The sequence below is a fragment of the Pocillopora verrucosa genome, chromosome 11, assembly GCF_036669915.1.
Source record: "Pocillopora verrucosa isolate sample1 chromosome 11, ASM3666991v2, whole genome shotgun sequence".
NCBI lineage: Eukaryota > Metazoa > Cnidaria > Anthozoa > Scleractinia > Pocilloporidae > Pocillopora > Pocillopora verrucosa.
In genome coordinates this window covers 7,903,653-7,921,142 of record NC_089322.1, presented here as the reverse complement: position 1 = coordinate 7,921,142, position 17,490 = coordinate 7,903,653, and the positions used below count along the sequence as shown (strand labels likewise).

Genomic DNA, 17,490 nt, shown 5'->3' with positions numbered 1-17,490 from the left:
TATCCAATTAGATCCTGAGAGAAGATGATGCATGCTGTCCAGAACTGAATAATAATCATTCTTTCATGACATATTGTTTATCAGCGTGACTCCAAGCTGTTGCAGAATGCGAGACTCCTGGTTATCTCTGCAATCGTCCACATGTCTCCCTGGTCGATACCGCGAAAGGAAAATTTCGATCTCTTAAGCTACCTCTCAAAGATACACTTTCTATTGTCTGGTATGCCAAATAGAATGAGCTGTCTCATCTAAAAAGTTTATACCTCTGCTTTCTTCTGTTCATTCTGACGCATTGTTCGTCCTTCATCCTGATTCGCCGAGCGCGTAGAAGTGTCTGCATATTGCACGTATGATTTGTTTGTACGTAGGTTGCGCTGGACGAATTTCGGGCTATAGTCACGTTTTTAACTGTTGAAAAATGTGAGATAGCATATTAGATTGTTGGGTGAGAGTCTTAAGTGCGCCGAGCCGAAACTAAACTTCTCTATAAGAGAATCGACAAAATTCGAAGTTCAACATTAACTGATTTTGTTTATCTGGGAATTCAATTTGCTTTGCCAGTCGCAAAAGCCTTTAAACAGATAAAGTAAAATGAAATGTTTCAATTATTTGCAATTAAAAAAGTTCATCAAGAACCACGTTAGTGTGGCCGTAAAAAGCGCTGTCCAGTTTGCACGCTGCATCGCAAAATAAAGACGATTGCTGAGTCCTAAGAACAGTCTAATGACTAATGAGTCCTTGTTGGTTCCTGCTCTGTAAAACATTCAAACTTCTTTCCGTGAGTAATCAAACTCAGCTGTTGCTATGGTTTGCTAACATGGTCGCTTTTGTTAATTGCTTGAAATTGAGATCTACGATGCAGTCAACTAAAATTTCTCTGATGATCCACTTCGACATAAACTCATCGTTTTGTGAACCCAGATCACTTGTGCGGGCTAACTTAACCGTGATTTCAAGATAACAGGGTGTTTATAATAAGAAGTACTCCCTATCTCTTACAGCAACTTAGTTTGGACCACATCACCCACGATAACATTTTAATCACAAAAGTAAGAAAACCTCCGTCTTTTACACGGCATTTCGTTTTTCCAATCTGACTATTCAAACAATTGAAAATTGCCTGAAACCTTCGAATTCTCATACGAGAACCGATTCCTTTTCGAAAATGTCATCTTGCTTTAATTACTTTTAACAGTTTTCAAAAAATGTTTTTGTATTTTTTTTTTTTAATATATATATTTCAAGAATGATAACCAATCGATTTTAAATTTACGGAATCCCCTGTAAATAAACTTTGATTCTTCTTTGAAAAATAAAGAGATTTGGAATAAATTGGGCCAAAAGTTTTTACCTGTAGGGATTGAAAAGTATGGAAGATATTTTTTCCTCCAGTATACAGATATGATAATAATAATAATAATAATAATAAAAACAGGCTCGCCGGTGTTACGAGCATCCTCTATCTTTTTTTGTTTTGATTTGTTTTTCACGAAAATCGCGCGGACGAGACAAGGTTGAGCCAGAAAATCAATGACATCTCTAAATATCCTGCACTCATATCTAGGAAATTTAAAAAATCCTTAAAATATTCCATGTACTCGTGGAAAGACCTATTCTGCAATATTGACCACGCATCAAAAGCCTGAAACTGAATTTGCATTTTCCATGCGTTTTTAAGATGAAATATTAGGCCACCTTTATTTACCATCTTACAACTTGTTATTGAAAACTTTCAATCCAGTCATTCTCGGTACATTAGAGGATTATTTTTCGGAAAACTGATCTTCAGCAACAGAGAGCTGTGTTTGTTCAGTTTGAAGTTGAACTGTCGTTAATTTTCGAAAAGTGAAAAACAAAAGGAGCAGTAAAATTAGAAATGGGCGAACTAATCGCTCGGTCTTCAAGTTTCATCTATTCGAAATTTCGAGAATAACACTGAAAACTTCGCCGGAGAGCAAGTCAATCGTCACTAAAAGATATGTTGAATATTTTATTGCAGAATGCAACTAAAGAAATCTGATTACTCCGTACAGATTAAAGTCATGCATGGCTGGAAACAGTTTTCCTATGCTGTAACCTGCTATTTCCAGAGCGCTCAAAAATCAACTTCCCCCTTTGCAAGGATTGAAGATTGAAATGGTGGGCGACATGACAACGCAATCACCGTTATCATGTGAATCCCACAATTCAGCTTTATTAGTAGACCCTAAACAAATATGAAATATCACTAATATACGGCGTTCATTTTCTGTCAGCTTCAAGAATTTTAAACTTTGAGTCATTTCTCCGTTTTGATATACATGTTTGTTGATCTTTTGCAATCTAAAAGGCTAGGTGAAGGCAAGGTAATCCGTTTGTGTAGTGGATAAATACACAAGAGAGCCTCGAGTGGCTCATTTAAGTTCAATCACGCATGCACCCCTGACGAATCCTATATTAATTTTTTGCTAAACTGTCAAAAGAGGGTCTTAAAAAGCTGTGAAGGTGTCAAAAAACATGAATAAACAGGACGCATGAACTGTACATCGAGGTTTACCCGCCATAGAGCGCAAATGCATTATGTAAAAATAACTAAACAAATCCACTCTTTTTCCTTATGCAAGATTTTGGAAAAGCGCAATAATTCAGCAATTTTGGAAAATCTTTGCTCGGCGAAAGTTCGATGGAAAAATCATTTTTGCTCCCTTGAATAGTATTCGATCTCACGATTTCCCATTTAAGTCTTAAGAGCAGCTGAATGAATAATTAATTCAAGATGTGCAAACTAATAGTGCCTTCTTGTAAATAAGTTCACACAGATTCATGGGATTTCATGGGCCTCGCGACAGTAGAATCTGATGAAAATTTTTAATTTGTTTTAAAAAAATACCAAATCCCTGAAATAAAGATTTGGCTATAATTTATGAAAATAGAGTAAAGCTCTCTTCTTTAATTAGCGGAATAAAACAATGATAAATAATGATCCAAGTTAGAGACTTTAATTAAATGAAGAATCAGAAAAATTCACGAATGAAATCGTGTGCAATTTTTACATATGAGGTACGGTCCCATGACAGATCTATTCTGAAAATAAATCTTTATTACAGAACAAAAAAAGTTTCATAGGGATTTTAAATTTCCTTATGAAGGTATAAATTTATCTTATTTGCTCTATCTTTAACTAATTTGTTACGGAAACAAGAGAGATGACTAATTTAGAAAATGGAGATAGACCGCAAATGCTTCAGAGATACTTTTCTTTTCGAGAAAAACCGTTCCCTTTCATATGCTCATTTCCGGGCGAACGAACGTGAGTTGCATGTAATGTGCTGTTTGTGATGACATGTACATGTTGAGTCATGTTTCAGTCAGGCAGGTGCTTAAATATAGTTTTTGTGATGAATACCCTTGTTAGACTCCTACTACTTCATACACGAGAAGGCTCTCAACGAAATACTAAACTACTGACAACTGTCTCTTGGGAGAAGAAACCTCTCTGCGGCCATCTCAGTGTTAAGAACAATTGGAAATCAACGTTTTCGCACCATGGCAGAAAATTTCACTATCATTTTAGAGGCACCACCTCATCTCGACCCTGAAGTTCCACTTGCCTTGTACTTGGCTGACACTGCTATAAACGCTGTTTCTTCAGTTGCAACAATCATCGGCAACGTTCTTATTATAACCGCGTTACGCAAGATTCCTTTGACGCAAGTCCATGCCGTGTTCAAGATATTCATTTTTAACCTCGCTTTAGCCGACTTGGGAGTCGGAATTATTGTGCAACCATTGTTCATTTCAACTGTTCTTGCAACTCTCAGTGGCTGTGCAAACGCTGTGCGCATTCTCCGTGTGATGTTTTACCTGAGCAACTTCTATTTGCCAAATATGTCTTTAGTCCTTCTTACTGCAATAGCGATCGATCGATTCCTGGCCTTGCATTTTCCTTTACGATACCGCAACCTGGTGAAAGTCAAAAACATTATAGCATCTCTTTCGTTCATTTGGCTTTGGACCCTTGCTAGCACTTCGCTCATCGTTTACGACAGTACCATGTACAATATCAGCGCTAACTGTGGTTTAGCGTTGTGCTTATCGACAATAACATTTTGTTACCTTAAGATTTACCTAACACTCAAACGCCATGATAAAACTGTACGAGGAGTCGTTGCACCACTTCAAGCTATACAAGCAAACTGTGAAACAGAAACGGTTCGGACGGCAGCACGTTTTAATATCTTGCGTTATAGGCGTTCTGTGTATAACATGATGTATGTCTACTTCGCTTTTGTTCTCTGTTATCTGCCATTTTTTTGCATTTTGATCGTGATTCATTTACGAGGAATAGAAAGGGCAACCAAGTTATCTCGCATTTTGGGAGTTACGTTGATTTTTATCAACTCGTCTGTCAATCCGTTCCTTTACTGTTGGAAAATACGCGAGATTAGGCGTGTAGTATCAAGAACACTTAAAAACATCTTTGGCAAATAATTTTTACAACGCCCTTTTTGCTCGATTACATAAATTTTCTTCAGGTCAAGAAATAAGGAATTTGAAATGAGCCAGCGTCCATTCATTGGATGCTTTTGAAATGAGCCAGCCTGTTAGATATTTTTTCTTGTCCATTTTACTTCCCATCACAAAATCGTCTCCGAGTATTGTAATCAATATTTTCAAACGAAGATTGGACATAACGGTCGACGTGGCTATAACTTTACAGTGGAACGATATCATACTGAAAAATTCGAGGTATCTTTTTCAAGATGGAAAAGCTTTAAAGTAATTATGAACACTAAAAGAACCATTTTAATTAATTTACCAAGACATTTGGAATTTAAAGTTAATTTTACTCGTGCTTTTCATCTGGTAATTATTTTTTACGGATTCATCGGATGTTTTTGTCTTGTTTTAGCATATGTAGTTTCTGAAGAAGATAGTGGCAATGAAACCACCTGCCACTTCTTTCAGTGCAGTTCAAATATTGCTGATCATGAGCATTAATGATAACATAGCAGACGGTGTACTGACGCTTAATTGAAGAAAATAAAACAAAGTAAGTTCCATTAAACTACACAAATATCTATTTACCCAAACTTAGAGGCAAACCACCAATAAAGTCTCCAAATTTTATTTCTCGTTTCTTCGCTATATCACTAAAATGTTCTATCATATCCTTGATTACACCCCTTACATCAACATTTACCTAAAATACATCTTTTAACAAATAGAAAGTCATTGCTTGTACAAGAGGCTTAATATGGTTGGTATCTATGGAAATCACGACTGTATAATGGTCTCGTGGGCGCAAGGAGTCTTCTTTTTAACTGGTACGGACGGAGCATGGGTACTAACGAAGGTGAACGGCACATCGGCTGATCAGACTTGATGGACAGGTGTCGATGATTTACTAAGATCGGTCCGCTCCTTGTATTCAATTTTGCTGAGTGTTTGTTTACTTCGGTGTATGACATCTTTTCAGCCTGTATCCAGGGATTTGAAGGGGGCTGCACCGAGGTCTTCTTTGGTAGTCTTCCAAACTGGTCGAGCGAGTTTCTCTGACATTCGGACAGAACCTTTCTTCCTTCTCTTCGCGATTTTGCTCGTCTGTTCTGAAACCAGTACTGAAACGAAATAGTACAAAGGAATATTAATTCCGTATTTTTAGAATACATAAAATTCTTCACAGCTTGATCCGATCACCTGATTCCAATTAAAAACCTAGCTAGTTCTTCCACTGATAAATTTATCTCAAAGTGATCCTCCTTTTCAGTCTTACAAGGTAGGTAAAGCTTCCACAGAGAAGAATTCAAGTTTGCGGTAAAACAGTTTGAAGAAAAGACGAAATGCAACATACCCTCAGACTTCTAGCCGTGATCCCAAGGCTCTGTATGAGATCTTTCTCGTCTTCGGGCATCAAATATGGCTGCCGCTTGAACACTCGTTCCAGTTCCCACACTTCAAACAGTGAGAAGGTCGTGCGCTGTCGTTTTTTCTTCGCCACTCTCTCGGAGGGTGTCGGTAGTTGATCGTGTTCGCTGTCACAATCGCTGTTGGAACTGTAATTAGGAGATGATCGTGAGCTGTTGTCGCTGCGGCTGTGTTCAGTACTCGGCGCCTGAATGGAGATGTGACGGTGCTCGTTGAATACTGCTGACAAACGGAGAAAAACATGAATAAATGAACTTAAATGAACACCATGGCAAGCTAAATTACTCCAGAAATTTTTTTAAAAGTTTTTAATGCAAACATTATTACGCTCTAGTGATGCTTACAGAAATGAGTGAACGTGGGCAGGCGCGAAGCGAGGCGAGGCGAGCACGAAAACGAGTCTCGCACGAAATCAGAAGCGTGACTCATCCTGAGCGCGCCATCACGAATTTCACTTGCCTCCTTTCCCGTGAAAAACGCCGAAACGAATTACACCTTTTTTTCAAGTTATCTTCCAAGCAATGCTATCAGTGACATCGAGATTAAGTAGAGATCTTTCGATCTTAATGAGACTTACCTGGCCCGAGTTTTGACCATAAATTTTAAGCAGGAGACTGAATGAATAAAGGAAAGACTAAAACCATATTTAAACTGGTAAGTTTACCTTTAGGTTAAATTTTTTTAAATAAAGTAGAGTGAAATATAATGTAACTTACCATTGGAAGGCGTGTCTTGACGTATTTCACTGTTCTCCAGACCCAGGATCCTGCTGATGGAAAAATTAGTCACTGGCCGTGAGGGCGCTGGCACTGAGGACACGCCTCGGTTTGAAAGACTGTACAGCATTGCACGCGACTGCACAGACTCGAGAATGGATACTGCTTGTTTTAAGTGCTGACTCTCCATAACAGTTGAGTTAAGTGACACGTTGTAAGAAATGCTTCACGGTTGGAGTGAGGAACCCATGTAACATCAAGCCTCATATATACTGACACCTGTCAGTCAACAAAAAACAAAGCGGTGCGACAAACGAAAAAGTTGTTTACTTGTAAGCGGTAAATACCATTAACTATACACTTCCGAAATGATCAGAGATTCGTACCGCTCCTAGCAAAGCGGCAAAATGGCTGACTGGATCACCGCTTTTTGACGGTGCGCTTGGCGACACAATGGAAAAAAATTATTTCGGCTTGTCACCTGATCGGAGCCTACGATGCAGCAATTAAATATTACCGAAGTCTACACTTTTTCGTGCTGAGCAAAATCTAACAAAAATTGTCGAGCACATTGTACTGGTCAGAGTCACCGGAACAACCGGAGGAAAATGGTCTGATCGATGCGACTCTGTTATCCGTCAAGCTTAGCATGTGACTCGCTTGTCTTTCGATTAGTTATATTAAATTTCAAGAAAGAGCAGAGATTTCGTTTTATTGAAATCATCGTGTCTGGCCGCGGAGTGAAGCTTATTGCTTTCCTTCTTGCCTTGTTTCCCACCAGCGTCACCTACAATAGAATTGTTGGAAAGATAGACAGATAGATAGATAGATAGATAGATAGTTTATTCACCCTAAGAACTTGCAGCCAAAAGCTGAATTGCGATAAGGTTTACAAACGCGAAATTTCCAGCTTACTAAATTAAAACTAATTAATTAATTTCCTAATTAAAAACTGTTACAGAATGACAAAATTACAAGCATGCGTCGAATTCCTATGTAAAATAAGAGACAAATTAATATCTAATTATCACCTACGGTAAACGTAACTTAAGAGTAAGCTATTCTTGCATCTTTCAGTTTTACACCTCGGACGAATAAATGTTCTTTGTTCTCTCAGATAGTAGCCAGGTTGGTATTTGCTTGGAAGTAGTTTATGAAGACTGTGGGATTGATTTGCACATATTTCATTGAACAACTTTGCTGCGATTGCCTCTCTTCTATCATACAGCGTTAAAAGTCCAGATATTTCCAGAGCCTTGGCATACGAAAGCTCGGGATAAATAATCTTCATAGCACGTTTTTGAAGTCTTTCTAGGTCTTCGCTTAAATAACTTGGTAAAGCGCGATGGAAAACTGGGCTGCCGTACTCCAGAGTAGACCGAATGCATGTAATGTAAAATAGAAGAAGCTCTTTTGTGGCGACATGCGATCTCTTCAACTGTCTTAGAAAATATAGCCTTGTAGAAGCCTTCCTAACTAGTTCTAACACATGGGCATTCCATTTTAAATCACTACTTATATTGAGTCCTAATAATTTTATACTTTTCACAGTCTCAAGGGTCTGACGATTAACCCAGATAGGATCAAATTCTGGTTCGTTTTTTGCGAAGCTAATCCTAAGCTCTTTACATTTCCTTTCGTTTAACTGAAAACCTTCATCCCTTGCTTGTATTGCGAGATCGTCTACCATTTGCTGAATACAGCTCTCTTGGCCTTTAGCTATCACCTCTGAAATTGTGGTATCATCCACATATTTCCACATCTCTGCTTCTCCTGCATTCAGATCATTAATCATTATTAAAAATAACCATGGCCCAAGCTTGGTCCCCTGTGGGACACCAGCTGGAATGTAACGCCATTCGGAGAAGCAATCCTCGGCCAGTTTAACTCTCTGTCTTCTATCCGATAAAAAGTCAACAATCCAACATAATATGTGGTTCGGAATATCGTAATCTAAGAGTTTACGCACTAAGATGTTGTGATCAATAAGATCGAACGCTTTACGGAAATCAAATAGAACCACCCTAATCACGGCCGAATTCACAATATCACCCCTGAATCGCACATTAGAGTCACAAAAATAAAAAAATATGACCACCAAAGAAAAAAAGCTCTTGATTAGAATTAGAGAGATGGTAAGTTTTGAGCTTGATAAAGAAATAGAGAAAAATGTTTTTCGTCTTGTCACGAGCGCTTGACAAAGAGTCAAGATTCCATGAGGAATCGAACCTCAGACCTTCAGAGCGCGGAATCCGAAGGTCGGAGATTCTATTCCTTATCGGGACTCAGAACTTTTTCTTTGTCCCGCGCTCGTGACAAGACGAAAAAATAGTGTAGTTTGATCTTCCGGGTGAGTGTAGTCCTGAGAAGGACTGTTGTCGGTAGTGGTGACTGACGTTTCGACAACCTGAGCGGAAGTCATCATCAGAGTCAAGTGAAAGGTTGTTGTCAGTCGAATGTACTTAGTCCGGTTCGTGTACACTGATTGGTCAGTTTTCCCGTGATGTTACTGGCTGTAAGACTCAAGTGGCGTGGGTCAGTCGTGATTGGTCGGTTTGGATCCGTTAGTGAAGTTACGTCAGTCACCACTACCGACAACAGTCCTTCTCAGGACTACACTCACCCGTGCGATCAAACTACACTATTACATGTTACCCCCGGGTTCAAACCATTTACTGTAAGACGAAAAAAGTTCTTGATTGTTAAACAAATTCTCCTTGTCCAGGATTGTAATACCCACACTGATGCAGCAGCACAGTTCTTTAGAAACCTACACCCTTTCTGTAATTACACCTGTCAGTTTAATGAAATAAATACATATCATGATATGGACCTTTGATGAAAAAAATTTTTATTCCTCCAAATCAGTCTTAATGATCTGAATGGTAATATATGAATTCTCCTTGGTAACAGATGACTAACTGTACACAAAAATAACAACACATTTTAACCCTTTAATCCCTAACAGTGACCAGCATATAATTTCTCCTTACAATATCACCACTAAATCATTCAATAAGATCATAAGAAAATAGGCAATGATCACCAACATGAGAAGCTCTGATTGTTAAACAAATTCTCCTTGTCAGTAACAGATAAAATGTGTAGAAAAGAGTTTTGAGAATTTGGATACTGATGTTAGGGTGTAAAGAGTTATAACTAACTTACACTATAAACTATTGAAAATACAAATTTCTGATCCATGAATGTCACAGTTATCTTTTTTTTTGGCATCACATATCTGATAACGACACTGTTTTTTTTTCTAGCACTTCCCTGTCCTTCACTGAAGAGTTAACAATATTAAAAGGATAAACTGTGTTCCTTCTATCTTAAAAAAATCCTTCATAGCAGCTCAACCAAATAACGCATATTACTTTGTTGCAAGGGGTGTTTCTGATGGCAGGAGAAAGAGAGAAATGTAAAAATCCCAACCATCAAAAGAGACAGTTACGTTCACAAGACCATGAAGCAGCAGAGAAGCGTGTGGTAACCTTGAATTTAAGTCCTAAACAACAGGTTGTAAAAATTTCTCATCATATTTACATGTACATGTAAGTATCATGAGATGGTGACTTGAAAACTATGAAAACATTGAAAAAAAGCTCTGAAAATTCAAAGTGGAAATTCAAAGATAATTTTGTATCGTCACATTGCACTTATTGTGCAGTCTGACACACCTAAACTCATTGACGAAAATTAACTGTAAATGTATTATTTGACAAATCAAAACTGACTTCACATGCAAGGAATAATAATGATAATAGTAATAATAACAATAATAATAACGATGATAATAGATTTTCAGTAGTAGTATAATCAAAGTTGTCATTCGTTTGAAAAAATAATTTGTATTAACCCTTTTAATTCCATGAGTAACCAGAAATGAATTTCTCTTTACAATGTCATTACATTTCCATGCATGAAGGTGAGAAGTAATAAAAATTCAGCTGCAGGAAATTGTTGGATTTAACAAGAAATTCTCACAAGTAAAATTATAGGAAACGTAGGGGTGACAGTGCAGAGAATCAACATTTAAATCTTGAAAGTTACAGGGTTAAATCACCAACCTGAGAGTAAATGTTTTATGAGAAGAGAGCTAGCTTTACGAGATATCTTCAAAAAATCCACAGGCATCCATTCAAATTCCTCACATTCTCTATTCCAGTGAGAGTCCTTTTCTTTCCTAAGCTGCAAAGCTTTGGAATCAGAAAACATCCCCTTTATTTCTTCATGACCACAATGTCCACGGATGGCTAACTGGCTGTGTGCTAGATGAAGCAACTCATCTGTGGTGTGTGTGTCTTCCTATGAGCTTACAAATGTCTGTTCAAACTTCTTTCCATGTCTAATCTCATCTTTGCTTCTGTGTTACTGTCACAAACACAGCAATGAACTTTGAGACTCACTCTTGAATTTATTGCCAGATCAACCACAAATTCTCAATTGAACATGCAACGTCCTTCCATGAAAAAGTCCCCTTATCACATACAAATAACCTTTTGTTCAAAAATCCTGACACTTCCCAAGGGAAATTCATGTCTTTTTCACCTTTTCAGCCTGTTAAAAAAGTGCTGGATCTGAAACTCTTCTTCCTTAGAATCTTTGTAAGAGAACTGAAGAATAAAATCTCAAGGAGCCTTAACCTTTGGGTACACAACGGAAAAAGTATCTTTCAGGCTTCTCTATTGCCAGGGTGCTTGCAACTAGTGATTAATAAATGACAAGTCATTCCATGTATGCAAGAAAGTGTTTGTGTTGATCTGCAGCTCATACTATGAGACATTCCACATAAAAAGAAAACGGGGTTTTAAATTTTGATTTTGAATTTTAGATAAAAAGAAAGAAGAAAAAGAGAAAAGGAAAAAAAATGGAATAAGAGGAAAATTAACAAGCTTCGGAATTAAGCCTAGTTGTTTCCTTTCCCCCCTTCTTATTTCTTGAGGGTGTTTTGCACCAAGGTACACGACATTTACATTCCATAGCACTTCAAAACAGTCTTTTTTATTTTCAAACACACCTTCATGGAAGATGCATTAAATGAACAAAATCAAACAATACTGTTTTTGCAACTGAGTGCATGTAAATTTGAACTAAAAAAACTTATTTCACCCTTTGACTGCTAAGAGTGACCAACATCTAGTTTCTCCTTACAATATCATCCCTGAATCACACATTAAGGTCATGAGAATAAAGAAAATGATCACCAACAAGAGGCTCTTGATTGTTAACCAAATTCTCCTTATCAACACCTTAGGAAATGTATAAAAAAAAGAATGGAGAATATGCATACTGATGTTAGGGTGTAAAGGATCATAACAAAAATGTCTGCTCATGTAGTCCTATACCAATTTCTAAACCTGTCCATTCCACGATTTAGAACAGTCTTATCTTGAAGAAGATTTTTTGCACAAGTCTTTAAAGTTTCGTCAATTTTTTCCAAATGTTTTCTGGCATCAAACCGAACTTGTTCCAACATTTCAATCCTGCCTTCATCCATGGGTACATTAGTTGATAAGTTTGGGTTCAACCGAAAGTAGACTGACTTGGGCAGTATGTCACTGAGAACAGTGTCTATTGCTAAAAATTAAAAAAAGTTGAAGAAATTTTAGAGTTTTAAAATTACTTTCAGAAACTTTTCTCACTGTATTTTTTAAATAAAATCTGTTATTACAGTTCAGAACTCCTCTATATTTTCACTACTGCAGAATTACGCTGACCCTCTTTATCAAAAAGAGAACTTTCCTTTAAGTTTTCAAAAGAGAAAAAGAAAAAACAACCCCACTATCATATACAACTGTTTTTTAATCTTTACCTTCTGTATCTGTTGCACTAGCCACAACTTTTAACAGTTTTTCCTTCAGACTGCTAAACTCTTCAGTGCTTGGGCCAGACCTTCCCTTGTACTTGCCAGTACCAAGGGACACAATGCATTGAAAGGGTTCGTCTGGCCAGAGTAGCCTAGCCTCATGGACAGCTATTGCACAAGGGTTGTTTGTGAGGAGTCCACCATCCTATCGGAAATTCCCATTTTGGAAGGAAAATGGGTGACATTAGTAGGGTAGGAGAAAAGAGAGAGAATGTAGGAGAGGAGTGAGGGATATGGAGAGAAATAAAGGAAAGAGAAGGAGAGGGAAAAGATGGGTGAGAAAGGAGATAATGGGAAAGAAGGGGAATAGGAACAAAAGGAAGAAAGAGGGCAGGAGTAGGGAAGGATGAAGTAGAAAAAAATGGAAAAATTTGGAAAGGAGGGAGATTGGGATGGAAAGAGATGGGAAAAGTTATGAAAGGAGGAAAGGAAAAGGTAGGAAAGATGACTGAGGAATAAAGTAGAGAGAGAGAAGGACAAAACACAGGGAGGGGTAGGCCAGGAGAGAAGGAGCAAAGAAGCACAGAAACACATGGCTGTCAAAAAAATATTAGCTTTCCAAATTCTCTCACTTTAACCTGAGTGCCAAGAAGCTGGAGTTGCCCTCAGCTGTGCCTCAAGCAACTGTTACTCTACATGTGTGCTCTTCAAACTTTGCATATGCATGCATACCTTGATATTCACAGGCTAAGCATGAACCAATTGTTAAATAAACCAATGTAGAAGGAGTTCTCTATGATTGTAACTAATAAATACATTGATCCTTTATTTTGCAAAAAAATTTTCCAACCTGGTGGATGTTATTTCCAAGTTTGAACTCCTCAAAGTAGCCAGGAGCAGCAGTGGATGCCCTGAGTGCCTCCCACAGCCTATACTTACAGCTCTGAGGAAACTTAGAGCTGGAACCATAAGGGTGTGTGTAGTTACTGAAGACATACGGCATCAGTAAGGAATGGTTGACTACTGTAGATACTGCTGCCACCTGCACAGTTGAGGGAATAACAAATTGTTAAAGGAAGTTGGAGCATGATGGACATTTATGGCAACAGCGAAGACCAAAATTGGAAACTCTAACACCTCTGCCAGCTTCTCCCTATTTTCTGGTAGATGTTGTAATCTCTGTGCTTTGTAACCTGCATAGCAGGCATGATTTTGGCAAGAAAGTGCTCAGTATTTTCTTAGTAAAAATTATAGCTGCTATATTGAGTGACAATCAGCTTTTTTAGAGAAAACAATTTTATCACAATTTTTATGGGTTCCCTTGAGAGTGATATGAAAACTATCATATTCTATTACAGGGGGATATCTTAAATACAAATTAAAAGCTTCTTTAATTCAAAAACAAGTTTGATAGTCTGGTGAACAGGACAAAAGTGATCTATTTAAAAGTTTGAGAAAAATCTAGAACTATGATTCAGAGCCACCCTAACATTGAAATTATACCTGCTTCAAGTTAATTGATTTCAAGTTTATTTGATTTGTATTTTGTTGATGCACATGTACTAGGAAAACAGGGAAAAAAAGCATCTAAGCTCAATTGAAAATTACTTTGAACAGAAATTAACTTCAAACTTCAAAATATATCTGCATAGTTAAATCATATATCTGTTTATGAGCTTGACACCTCCATCTGGTGAAAGCCTAATTCTTATTGCTAGGATGTTCATTTTAGACAGAACAGACAGTTAATTATACCTTGGGTGTTGTTGGGTCTTTAGCTGAATCTATCAATCGTTCATCTCCACTTTCATTCCTATTCACAAAAGAAAGTTACTCCAATTGGTGAAACTGGACAACTGACTCTAGAACTTAAAAAGTTGTAGTGACCCCTTTGTTTATAAAATCCATCCCTTTTTTCACTTAAAAAGATAAAGTCTGTACTTAAGCTTAGAGGCCTTTCCAGCTGAAGCTTATCTCAGTTCCACAGCATGACGAGACTGGAATCATTTCCACTCTTCTCCACTAGATGGGATACCGGTCCATTGCAACATTACCCCACCCCACCCCAGCATCACACCAGTCTTCTCACTCAGTCCTCCCCTCACCAGCCAGTCCTCTCTAACAATTTGCTATCACCCATTTATACAACAGGGTGAAGAGAGGTGATGTGAGAGCAGAGTGTCTTGGCCAAGAACACAACACCATGACCCTGCTGGGTCTTGAACTTAGACTGAACACCAAATAGTTTGGTAACAGTCTCTCAATACACCCTTAGAATTAACTCGCAGTGTCTAATATACATGTAGAGTATTACCTCTGTCTAAAGAAGAGGTAGGATACATTCCTGAAGCCATGTTGTATTCATCAACGTCACAAGGAAATATCTATTGCTAACAATGTTCAATGATTCTAAAGAGATAAATTGGCTGCACAATTACAGATTGAAGCTAACTTAAATGGCAGAATGCACCTCAGGGGGCTTATAAGTGACTAAATCTCTTATCATTCCCTCAAATCATTATTTGAGGTTAGAATGCCTTTTTGTGTAGGTCCTTGTTCTATAACAGATATCCAAGACTCCTTTGGTCATCACAAAAACCATGAGTGACTTGGGGCCCATTTCTTGAAAGTTCCAGTAACTTGACAGGCCCAAAGCCATATTTTGAAATCAAAATTTCAATAGAGAGGCAAGCTTTGACACCATTACCAGTCCATTCATTCTCTTTAGCTGATAGTTTAATAGCACAATTTTCAAAACTTTTGAAACCCCCATCTCAAAGGAAAACCAAACAGCTTTCTAGGCCTGTTAAGTTATCAGGACCTTCAAGAAACAGGTACCTAGTTGCTTGGCAAGATCAAAAATGGCTGCATCTGGAGACAAATTTTGAGCACATTTGATAACAAGTTTCACAAGATTAGGTTGCTCTAAGGAAATGCAAAATACATCTTTTATAATAGGCCCAATAGAAACGAACAAACAAATAAACAAAAACAAAACAAACATGTAAAGTGTAACATTGACATTGAAGCAAGGTTATACACATGATTGTGCTATTAGAACCTTAAAATTTCAAACATACTCGAACTTACTTGAGAATCTGTTCAAATTTTGCTGTGTCGTAATAGGCATGATTCAGGAATAATTTTCCTTTTCCAATAAAAGAATTCTGTTCAAATATATCCATGCTGAGCTTTTTATAAGTGTGCTCACACTCCTCCAGTGGAACTCTCTTGATACCAATCAGAAATGCTAAAATGGCTCCTGTTGACGCTCCACAGATAAAGTCAAATAATTCATGAACCTCCTTGTTACACATTTCTTCAATTCTTTTCAAGATCTCAATCGCCATCAAGCCTCTATAGAGAAATCAATGATGTTGCTATAGAATAGCTTGGCAGAGAAAACACCTGCTGACAATAACTATACTTCAACTGATGACAAGTTTAGAATAATGTTGGGTTAAGGGAGGAGTAGGTGATCAGTTGCTCAAACATTGATCCTTTCTAAATTTCATGAGAAATTTATAAAAAACTGCCCCGTTACCCACTTTGAGCATGCTACTTTATAAAAATACATTCACATAGCACCATTGCCCACAAAAGTGACTGACATTTTGATGAACTAAGGTCATCGCCATAGTCAAGCGATGAAGACTTCTACAAGACTGACAAGATAACTTCCACAAAAAAATGACAAAAATTCGCTAACCATCCCTGACAGAACTGGTTAGAACTGATGCGGATGATCACAATATACATGTAAGTTAAAAGGTTAAATGTTACTTAAGTCTGTACATGAGCCAAGTGGCCCATCCAGCCGGTACTTATCCTGGTTTCCATGGCTTGAAGCAACGAGAAGTATCACTACTCCCCCCTGGATGGGATGTCAGTCCATCCCAAGGTTACCCCCCAACATGTCACGAGGCTTCCCTGATAATTCGCTGGTACCCATTCCTACTCCTGGGTAGATAGAAGCACTGCGAGATTAAAGTGTTTAGCCCGACAACACAATGACCCATCTACGTCTTGAACCCAGACCTCTCGGCCCAGAGAGCATTACATTAACCATTTCGCCGCTGCATCTCCCACTCACATCATGAGATCAAACATAAATTACCTTGCTCCACCTCCATCGATCGACAGCACTTTGATTCCTCTTCCCTTGACGGGATCCACCCATCCCAGTAACGCCAGCGCTTTTTGCGCTTCCTTACGAACCTCTTTATTTCCCTTCTTTCTAACACTTAGCAGAAAGCTGATGGCTTCTTCTCGAATAGCTTGACTCCTGCCGACACCTTGATAACGAAGGATGTGATCGTTAAACTCTTCCAAACGAATCAACCACGACTGTTCATTTTTTGCAGATCGTAAAGCTTGTACCAGGGATCGCGTACGATTTTGAATACTTGCAACCGTTTTCAGAGGAACATAAGAGGATGAATATTTTCCCGTCGCTGATGGAAATGTCCTGTAAAACGCCGCGCCTGATTTCAAAGGCAACGAAAGTGAAACAGCTTTCTTAACATGCAAAACATGATTTGAAAGTCCCGCCATATTTACAGCGTATTTCACATTTTTACGAACAACTCGCAAATTTCAACATGTGTCCTAGAAGGAAAATCTTTTCATTCCAATAAAAAATATCATCCATTGTGATTCTCGCTTCAATAATCGAAGACATTGTTAAACTATGACTGCTACGTAAAAAGTCCATCATTCCGGTTCTCGTCCGCCATGTTTGATGATTGTTACCAGTCTCTACTCTGTCGGATTGTAAGAATGTTGTCATTCCCAGCCCTTTATCCTTCATTTTTACTCTTCTTTTTAATATCACAAAAAAAAAAGTCAAATTGTATTCTTGACAATTTCCTTAGTTTTTTTTTTTTTTTTGGCCCCTCATACAAAAGGTAAAGTTCGCCAGACTCTTATATTATGGTCTCGCAGACGAGGAATGCTAATTTTATGCTACAAAATTGATCTAATTCCCGAAAATCTGACGTAGCGAGAATAAGCAAAAACGCAAGAATCATTTTCATCTAAGTCATTTTTAAGTTTATC

The 17,490-nt window shown here is 37.9% G+C and overlaps 4 protein-coding genes across 4 annotated transcripts; 1 reads left to right on the top strand and 3 right to left on the bottom strand.

Annotated features, from left to right (window-relative positions):
* The first annotated feature begins 3,525 nt into the window (after positions 1 to 3,525).
* Positions 3,526 to 4,865, top strand: LOC131789785 (beta-3 adrenergic receptor-like). The gene has a single exon (XM_059106955.2). The coding sequence runs from the start codon at positions 3,526 to 3,528 to the stop codon at positions 4,468 to 4,470; it is 945 nt and encodes a 314-aa protein (XP_058962938.2). The 3' UTR covers positions 4,471 to 4,865.
* Positions 4,866 to 5,299: 434 nt separating this feature from the next.
* Positions 5,300 to 6,813, bottom strand: LOC131789786 (paired mesoderm homeobox protein 1-like). Its single transcript, XM_059106956.2, is given in 4 exon segments — positions 5,300 to 5,350; positions 5,352 to 5,600; positions 5,834 to 6,126; positions 6,624 to 6,813. Coding segments are annotated over 4 exon segments (783 nt in total).
* Positions 6,814 to 7,650: 837 nt separating this feature from the next.
* On the bottom strand, positions 7,651 to 8,418 carry LOC136284124 (uncharacterized). The gene has a single exon (XM_066173946.1). The coding sequence runs from the start codon at positions 8,416 to 8,418 to the stop codon at positions 7,651 to 7,653; it is 768 nt and encodes a 255-aa protein (XP_066030043.1).
* Positions 8,419 to 10,644: 2,226 nt separating this feature from the next.
* LOC131789806 (calcium-independent phospholipase A2-gamma) lies at positions 10,645 to 17,157 on the bottom strand. The gene is made up of 6 exons (XM_059106982.2): positions 16,550 to 17,157; positions 15,523 to 15,789; positions 14,188 to 14,245; positions 13,283 to 13,474; positions 12,439 to 12,637; positions 10,645 to 12,203 (listed from the first exon to the last, which is right to left on the bottom strand). The coding sequence occupies exons 1-6, from the start codon at positions 16,984 to 16,986 to the stop codon at positions 11,956 to 11,958; spliced, it is 1,401 nt and encodes a 466-aa protein (XP_058962965.2). The 5' UTR covers positions 16,987 to 17,157; the 3' UTR covers positions 10,645 to 11,955.
* Between the last annotated feature and the right edge of the window lie 333 nt (positions 17,158 to 17,490).

Bases quoted from the DNA above. Each gene is read 5' to 3' on its own strand.
- LOC136284124 (XM_066173946.1), bottom strand. From the start codon at position 8,418: ATGATTAATGATCTGAATGCAGGAGAAGCAGAGATGTGGAAATATGTG.
- LOC131789806 (XM_059106982.2), bottom strand. From the start codon at position 16,986: ATGGCGGGACTTTCAAATCATGTTTTGCATGTTAAGAAAGCTGTTTCA. The intron at 15,790-16,549 runs GTAATTTATGTT...ATTTCTCTATAG, and splicing joins ATCGATGGAGGTGGAGCAAG to AGGCTTGATGGCGATTGAGA. The intron at 12,638-13,282 runs GTTGGAAAATTT...AATTTCCGATAG, and splicing joins TTGGAAATAACATCCACCAG to GATGGTGGACTCCTCACAAA.
- LOC131789785 (XM_059106955.2), top strand. From the start codon at position 3,526: ATGGCAGAAAATTTCACTATCATTTTAGAGGCACCACCTCATCTCGAC.